The 9,269-nt window shown below is 42.5% G+C and overlaps 1 protein-coding gene across 1 annotated transcript; it reads left to right on the top strand.

Moving 5' to 3' along the window:
- The first annotated feature begins 568 nt into the window (after positions 1 to 568).
- LOC140200794 (homeobox protein BarH-like 1) lies at positions 569 to 3,114 on the top strand. The gene is made up of 3 exons (XM_072264401.1): positions 569 to 930; positions 1,495 to 1,682; positions 1,817 to 3,114. The coding sequence occupies exons 1-3, from the start codon at positions 612 to 614 to the stop codon at positions 1,982 to 1,984; spliced, it is 675 nt and encodes a 224-aa protein (XP_072120502.1). The 5' UTR covers positions 569 to 611; the 3' UTR covers positions 1,985 to 3,114.
- The last annotated feature ends 6,155 nt before the right edge of the window (positions 3,115 to 9,269 follow it).

A 9,269-nucleotide genomic window follows, 5' to 3' on the forward strand; every position in this document is an offset into this window, starting at 1 on the left:
GACAGGTCACCTGCGGGAACAGAATTAGAGTTAACCTGTCAGGTCGAAGACTCGTCCTCAGATCTGCTTTGATCTTATTTTAGATTTGCAACATCGGCAGTTTTATCCCTTAAGTAATTAGATGGGGTTGTTTTCGTTGCAGTTCGGTAGTTCGGCCACCACCCTTACCCGTTTAGCAACACACACAAGATGTTTTGAGCTTATATCTGGGTCTCGGGCCATCCCTCTCCATAGATGCAGATTGACATGCCGAGTTCCTCAAGATTTTCAGCATTTGCAGGATCCCTTGTAATTATTACTAGTGTTAACTTTTTTTTAAAAAATCCAGATTTGTTGAATGGGATGGATTTAAATTTCTGAGGCATTGATGCTGTACTTCGGGGCTAGCTGACATCAGGATTCATATTTCTCCAGCAATTATCCTCAACAAGTTTATCAATCGGAGTTTTCCATGATTCACAACAAAAGCCCTTGGAAGTACTTTGCATATCACAGGTCAAGGCGGGGTTGAGGCAGCGTATAAATGATCCAAAGAACCACATGTAGATCAGAGCAGCTCTCATTCACGTCATTGCAACGCGGAAAAAAATACTCCGTCGCCGCGACACGAAATGCAGCCTCGACATTTGGACAGAGTCCTTTCCCCGGTTTTCATCCCCGATCCTCGAGCCCTTCACCCAGCTCCGTCTTCTTGTCCGGACACCATTCGCCAGGCGGAGTCTCCGGCCAAGAAGCGGCCCTTCACCGTTGAGTTCCTGCTCTCCAAGTCTCCCCCGAAGATCGGGTGCAGGCAACCCTCGGTGTGTCAGGTACCCGTATATCCCGAGGCCGGGTGCGGGAATTACCCCGTTCCCGGGAATTATCCCGTTCTCTGCCAAGGCGCAGGACACAGCTGGCCGCTTTACAGCGCGTGGAACATGTACAGTCCAGGTAAGCATTTGGTCTCCTGTCTTATTCAAGGGCGCGGGCGGGTAGATTGCTATATGCGCATCTTATAATTGTTTTCCCCTGTTACTCTGCCTGCCCCGTTTATGATTCAGCCGTGCCCCGTATGAGTTACTTGTGGATATCATTGGAAGGACTATTGGTCAGCAATGAAATGGCACGATTTTTGAAACTCCGTAATTCGTGTAACTTTTGAAATAACAGCCAACAAACGCTGGGATCGGACACCATCTCGGATGAGAAATAGTTAATCGTTTCAGTGTAAGACCTTGTACTTTGACGAAGGGCCTTCTGCCCGAAACATTAACTAGAGACACGAGAGACTGCAGTCCGGAGCGACAGATAAGGCGCTGGAGAAATGTCGAATTCCATTTCCTTTCAGGGATTCTGCCTAACCCGCTGAGTTCCTCCAGCATCTTGCGTGTTGAAACAAACATTTATTATCTGGATTGCATTTTCTACATTTCCAGCATCTGCAGTTTATTTTTGCCCGCCTGAGCGTTGCCAATGTTTGCGAAATAGTAATCTCTCTCTCTCGTACTAATACAGCCTGGAGAGCCGGCCTGTCTGCTGTGACCCACTCGATTCCGGCCACAGATTGCAAGGCAAAGCGTTTCAGGGCCATCTTCACTCTGGAGCAGCTAGCTGTCTTGGAGAGCGAGTTTAAGAAACACCATTATATAATCGGCCCTCAGAGAGTGGCCTTGGCCTCTGCTCTGGGATTGACCGTCCTCCAGGTAAAAAAAAGCTTCAGAGAAGCCCAGCATCTTAGAAATCACAAGCCATCATTATAAAGCGATCCCTCCTCCCCCAACACACACTAATTCAGTCAGCGCACTCGGTTTTAACTCCGTGTTACTCTTTATTACAGGTGAAAGTTTGGTTCCAGAACAGGCGGATCAAATGGAAAAAGGAAGTGGAAAAAAATCAGCGGGTTAAAACAGATGCAGGGAGCGAGTCCCAAGACGAGAAGGTCGGTGCAGCCGCCGAGGACGTTTCTCCCACCGAACGACGCTCGAGCGATCTCTCCAGAAACTAGAAGCTCCCGGTCTGCTGAATGTGTTGGCCAACCAGGGTCGGCTCCGGCACTCTTGAGAAGGCTTCCTAGTTCAAATGTTTTTTATATAATATAACGTAAGACAGAAACTTGTTAAACAAGACTGATGGCATTGTCAACCTTTCCCTCCGTTTTATGGAGAAACTGATTGATTTAGTGTATAAAACACGGACTGACCTCACTCCCCAACATTGTTTAGACTTTCGCTCTGGGATCCATATACGACAGGTTTACCATCGGCGCAAACGTTGCGGTAAATAACTCGAACTGACGGACATCACATGTGATTGTATCTGATCAGAGTTGCGATGGCGGTGTCAATAACGGATCGTGGCAAATCCATCGGAAGTCGCCGTTTGTGCAGCTCCCGAGCGGGGGAAGGCAACGAAAGAGCTCTGTGGAGATGGAGTGGGGCGAGACTACTGTATTCCTCTTGATTCAGCAACACTACAGTACGGTCCCTGAAACCCACCTCACCATTCACTGAATGTATGAACTCAATGTTCCCACTTTTCAATATCCCTCAATGATACTGGTTTTCAGATCAAGAATAAATTGACATTAGCCAATCAGAGGACAGGTGGGATATTGGGCTCCAGCTCTTGGTAAATTTGAGGACATTCTCTTATCTTCTGTTTCAGAACTGGTGCAAGTGATGATAATCAGAATGTCTGAACTTTCATGCCAAATGATAACTTATGTTTTGAGGATGGATGGCTTGAATCAATAAAACAGTGTAATGTTAAGTAAAAGAGAAGTGCTGGAAGTACTCACAAGTCAAGACAACCACAGCGCGGCGAGAAATGTAACTCCTGTTTCCATGACCTTTTAGATGTACAGCATTTGAAGTATTTTCGCAATTAATTTATACAGACCTTAATCACTGCCTACAATTGCCTTGGTTTACCTGAATGCCATATATACTGGGTAAAAATCCTAATTTCATCTGCAAAATATTTCTGCTCCTCTAATAAAAAATAAATCAGATTTGTACTTCACATGAAAGAAACCAGAGCATTTTCAATTTACAAGCCCAGCCTTGTTAACACCCCTGTGAAGCACCTTGGAAGATTTTCCTATTTTAAACGTGTAACAAAGCAATCAATTTCTTATATTAGCAGGTTCAGATCCTTGCGCAGGCAGGAATTAATTCTAACCATAACCAATCTGTCAAAGCAGTTCATCACAGTAGATTTAAGTTGTATCAGGTGATAGTCAGTAAGGCAGCTCACTCTTCTTAGGCAGTGGAATGATTACTGGCCTTTTGAAACAGGTGGGAACTTCAGATCACAGGATTTCATTTCTTTTTCCGATCACTGTCAGTCTCAGTTTTTGCACACACCAGCCTTTCCTGAAGACACTTGCACAGCGCAGTGAGCATGTGGCCGCTGCTGCTCTGGGAAAGGGCTCCTGCTATCCACACTGTCACTACATTACATTAACCAGTGCAATTACTGATGTCATAGACCAGGTTTATTCCCTCGTAAATCACATGGATTATTCTATGAGCATACTCTATATGGCATTATTGCTTGACAATATACTGTGAACTGTGTAACAGTGGAAGATGAATGCGACTAACTAAGGTCTCTGAAAGTTGGATTGTATCTATGGCCTAGAAATCTTTGACGTACCTTTGTCTAAAAGCTTAATTGCCAAACTGTATTTAATTCCATCCTCATTATTGATATAATTCAATAGACAATCAAATGCAGCAGTTTGCTGGAGGATCCCAACAAGTTGAGTCGGAAAGGTATCACTGATGTTTCGGGTTCAAAATTCTGCATCCGACAATCAAGTGGGTGTTTTGCCCTTATTTTCAGCTGTCATTGTGTCACATAACCAGCCATCAAAAATGAACAATGTTGTGTCCTATCTAGCAAACCTTCACCACTTCCCACTCCCCTACCAAACACACACAATGTGCTCCCTGTGTAGTTAGCCCTCTCTGGCTACTGGAACACTTGGTGATCTCAACATCACTTTCTGCAATTTTTGATGCTCATCCACTCTTGACCTCTCCAGGACCCCACAAATACCTTATCCTCATGCTGCCCCTCCATAATATAGACAGCACATGAAGCAGGACTTTGGTCCCAACAGTTCCTGAACGCTGGCCCCAGGTGCCTTCAGTCCAAGGTCACCCCCCCCCCCAAAAAAAGGCTAGATGAAGGGTCTCAAACAGAAACCTCAACTGTCCATTTCTTTCCATGGATGCTGCTTGACCCACTTTGTGTGTTGTTCCAATCTTACAGCAACTGTATTCCCTTGTATATCCAGCATCCATTCACACTGGCTTTTCACTAACTCCTTTTTATTTTCTCCATGTTTCCATTAACTGTCTCCAGATTCTACCACTCACCTACACACCAGCAATAACTTTCATAAGGCAACTACTTTACCCATCTGCATGTCTTTGTGATATAGGAGGAAACTGGGGAGATCCACTTAGTCACAGGGAGAACATGCAAACTCTTGTTTGAATCATCTGTGCCCCTGTGCCAATCTCTTTAATTTGCTTGATTTGACTTAAATCTATAAGCTACCACTCTCCTTCAGAACCATTCCTTTCTAGAGTATTGAGCTAAAGAGGTTGCAGTATTAGTTTTTACATGTATGCTAATGACCCCCAACATTATCTCATCACAACTCTCCAGCAAATTATCAGATAGCTTGTCTGACAAATACTTTGGGGTGAGCAGAAATTTTCTACAAAGAGAAAACTAGGAAGACAAATAAATTCTTTTATTGTCAATATAAATTCAATTCCTAGCCATCCATTACATAGGATATCAATCACAGAAACAGATCATTTGGCCAAAGCGTGCCATTTATAATGTTGCACTGGTCTCCTCCCTTCTTATATCATCTTAGCCTATTGGTGTATTAATCTGTTGCTCTCCTTATGCACTTATTTAGCCTCTGCCCTTTAATGCTTCAGTGTAAATTGCCTCAACCACATCCTGTGACAGCAAGCTCCATATTATTACCACTCTTCAGCTAAAGAAGTTTCTTTTAAATTTCCTTAAAGGACTTCTAAGTGAGCATCTTTATACTGATGGTCTTTAGGGTCTTCCCCACAAGCAGAAACACTCTTTCAATAGTTTACCAAAGCCTTTAAAAATTTTAAAGATCTCTGTCCAGTTGCCCCTCTGCCTTATTCTTCCAGGAGAAGAGACCCACCCTGCTTATCATTTCCTGATATGTAAACTCTTGCATTTAGTCATTGTCCTTGTAAATTATCTCCGCATCCTCTTCAATGTTTCTATATCATTTGTGAGACTTGATGAACAGACTACATGCAGGTACTCTCATGGTTCGTTACAGGTTTAGTATAACAGTCCATTCCCTATTTTTCAGTTCAATGCATTCAAAAATCATTGCACTTATCTTATGCCTTCTCCCTGGTATCTACCTGTGGTTGAACCAGAAGTTGATATTGCATTTAACCCCAGTCTGAATTTATGACAGTGTATTTTTATATCATTAAAAGCTACAATTTTCACCTTTATACATTGCTTGACTCCACTCCTGCCTCTGGTCATTTGTTTTTGAACTTCTAATCATGTATTTGGTACTTGACTCTTCCAATGCACAGCTCATCAGCCTACATATTATTCCCTGGAACCTGAAGATGGGCAAAAGAAAAAGAATTTTTACCCATGTCTTAACTTGTAGCAACCTTTGTTTACCAATCTTTTCTGTATTTGCTACAATATGTTGGCCTCGCTTCAGCTAAATATCAGTTTTAGCATTCTCAGTCATAGCTACATAAGAAAAAGATTTTTCCACTGTTAATCTCTGTGCTTGTCCCTTTCTTGCCTCTTTCACTGTCCAATGTTATTAGCTATCGTTGATAGCTGTGCCTTTAGAACCAAGCTCTGGAACTCCCCCCTCAACCTCTCTTTCCTTCCTGAAGATTCTCCTTAAAAGCGACCTCCCTAATCCACTGCCTAAACCCCTTCTCAGGTCAGTGCTGTGAATACAGTACTTCACAAAGCGGACAGCAGGCCCGAAGAGCAGAGGAAAGTAGATGAAAAACCACTGAGCTGAAATATTAACTCTCTCTTTCCACAGGTGCATCCTGACCTCTTCACTGTTTCTCATATTTTATTTTGAATACCCGGTTTCTGCCATAAATTGCTTTTGTTCCTTCTTCTGTGATCTACATAATTTTGTTTGATGTTGCTCCTAAGAAATGCCTTGTGACAATTTGCTGTGTTAAACATGTTATATAAATACAAGCTGTTGTTGTAGGTCCCTTCTTGGTAGAGCAAAGATTTTCATTCCTTCATGTCCAAGTGGTGACAATTTAAGCCCGTGTTTTGCATAACTCGTTTAAACATCTATTACCAGATTTGGCTTAGTAGATTTGATACAGCATAGGACTGAAGGATGCCATTCACTCAGTTTGCCACACTATGCCCGCCAATCTTAGCAACAGAGAACCAGTCATAGCAGAGTCTGCACTTCTTTGTAACTACCAATGAGTGCCACAAGTTTTCCCACCAAGTATGATTTAGTTTCCCTTTAAAGTTGCTATTGCTTTGACTTCTACTACCATTCAGAAAACATATTCTGGATAAACATGATTTGCTTTGTACAGGAAATAATCCAAAGCTTACATCTTCTTTTGCCAGATGGTTTAAACCAAAAATAGTAATGAAAACAATGGGAGATATTGGAAATCTGAAATCAGAAAATGCAGTATACACTCAGCAGGACTGATAGCATCTGTGGAGAGAGAAACAGAATTGTATCTTTGACTTGAAGTGTTTCTCCAATCCTTTTATGTAACTGGTCATATGCTATTGTATATCCCTGCATCATCAGGAAGTCTTTGCTGTGTTCACCGAAAAGCATTGACATACTTGTGAATGTAAAGTGTCGGACTTAGACATAGTATTCCAACACATGATTGATAAATGATTATGAAAACTCCCTCAGGTATAAATTCATAGATCCTGAGGCTGTCCCGTCACCTTCAAATACATTTGAAATACACCTTCTGATTTATTTCAGCCCAAAACATTGATTGTTTACTCTTTTCCCATAGATGCTGCCTAGCCTGCTGAGTTCCTCCAGCATTTTGTGTGTGTTGCTTTGGATTTCTGATAAAACATTCATTTTAAAATTGTACCAATGTATGCTATCCTTGTTGACTTGTCAAAGTTACCCAGTGTTCTATATCTTCTACAGAGGTCAAAGATACCTTTGGCATCCTTCTTTGTACAACCTACACTTAAATCCTTCGACACGCCCCTAACAATGTTTAAAAATATCATGAATGGAGATATACAAAATAAGGGTATTCTTCTTATGAGAGGACTAATTCTTTCAGCATATGTAGCAGTTTCTGGGATGTATTAAGATGGAGGTGCAAGTGACCGCAGATGGAAGTCAGCATTGTCAGAGCAGATGGAGAGATCAAGGAGAATGACAAGGAACACCTGATCTCAGCTGCAATCAGCAGGATGTTAGTGGTGGTGACCAAAACAGTTGGAATCACACAGGCTGACTATGAACTTGATGGAAATTATAGGAAGGACAGGTACAAATATCTTGACAGAGAAATGGTATATTCACGATCAGAGGCTGGGTTATCAGGATACCATGATCATTGTACAGCAAAAGCAGAACAAAACACCCCAACGCAGGCTCTTTCCTGGAACATTGACTTACAATTTTTGCCTCTGTCAATGATGCTTGACCCACTGAATTATTCCATTTTATTGTAGGTTGTAGCAGCTGCAGTCTTTTTATGATCAGTAAGCTGCAGAGGGTTGTAGGCTCAGACTGGTCCATTATGGGAACAACCCTCCCAACCATGGACAACATCTTCAAAAGGCAGTTCCTGATGAAGTGGGCATGCATCATTAAAGGATACTTACCATCCAGGACATGACCTCTTCTCATTTCTACAATCATAGTCATAGTCATAGTCATACTTTATTGATCATGGGGGAAATTGGTTTCTGTTACAGTTGCACCATAAATAATAAATAGTAATAAAACCATAAATAGTTAAATAGTAATATGTAAATTATGCCAGGAAATAAGTCCAGTACCAGCCTATTGGCTCAGGGTGTCTGACCCTCCAAGGGAGGAGTTGTAAAGTTTGATGGCCACAGGCAGGAATGACTTCCTATGACGCTCTGTGTTGCATCTCGGTGGAATGAGTCTCTGGCTGAATGTACTCCTGTGCCCAACCAGTCCATTATGTAGTGCTTGGGAGACATTGTCCAAGATGACATGCAACTTGGACAGCATCCTCTTTTCAGACACCACCGTCAGAGGGTCCAGTTCCATCCCCACAACATCACTAGCCTTACAAATGAGTTTGTTGATTCTGTTGGTGTCTGCTACCCTCAGCCTGCTGCCCCAGCAAACATGATCGCACTGGCCACCACAGACTCGTAGAACATCCTCAGTATCGTCCGGTGGATGTTAAAGGACCTCAGTCTCCTCAGGAAATAGAGACGGCTCTGTCCCTTCTTGTAGACAGCCTCAGTGTTCTTTGACCAGTCCAGTTTATTGTCAATTCGTATCCCCAGGTATGGCCAACAGAGGAGGTGCAGAAGCCTGAAAACCTGCACTCAATGTTTTAGGAATAGCTTTTTCCCCTGTGCTGTAAGATTTCTCAACAATCTATAAACCCATGAATGCTAGCTCGTTGCTTCTATTTTACACAATATATTTATTTGTACTCATAATAATTATGTCTTTTTCTGTACTGTTGCTGTAAAGCAACACATTTTTCACTATATATCATTGACAATACAACTAAATCAGATTTATATTCTGATTGGGCACAGGTGCTAATTTAATAGATGTGGTGAAAGTAACTGACTGGGTAACGTCAATGGATGTGGGGCTTTGTAGACAAGTGGAGCGGTCTAGCCAGATTTGTGGTTAGCAGCTCTTCTCACTTCCAGGGCTTGAGGCTGCTCAGATGGTGCTTAACTCGAGTTTTTGTGGAACATAGTCAGGTTCTGGCATGGTTGAGGAGGTCACCGACTGAGGCAAGGCTGTTGATCAAGAGGTCAGCAGAGGCTGTGGTGAATCAGAGACGGAAAATCACACAGAGACAAAGAGGTACTGTTGTTTGGTGAGCTGACATCTACCTTACAGAGCCCGAGAACTACTCTGTATCTCACCCTTTTTCCTGTTCCCTAGCCTATGACTATCAAACCTTAGGCTGTTATTCTCCAGAAATTTAGTGACCATCTCCCTCCCCCAATTCAATTCTCCATCCTCAATCTGCATA

The sequence above is a fragment of the Mobula birostris genome, chromosome 7 (genome assembly GCF_030028105.1).
Source record: "Mobula birostris isolate sMobBir1 chromosome 7, sMobBir1.hap1, whole genome shotgun sequence".
NCBI classification, from domain to species: Eukaryota; Metazoa; Chordata; class Chondrichthyes; order Myliobatiformes; family Myliobatidae; genus Mobula; species Mobula birostris.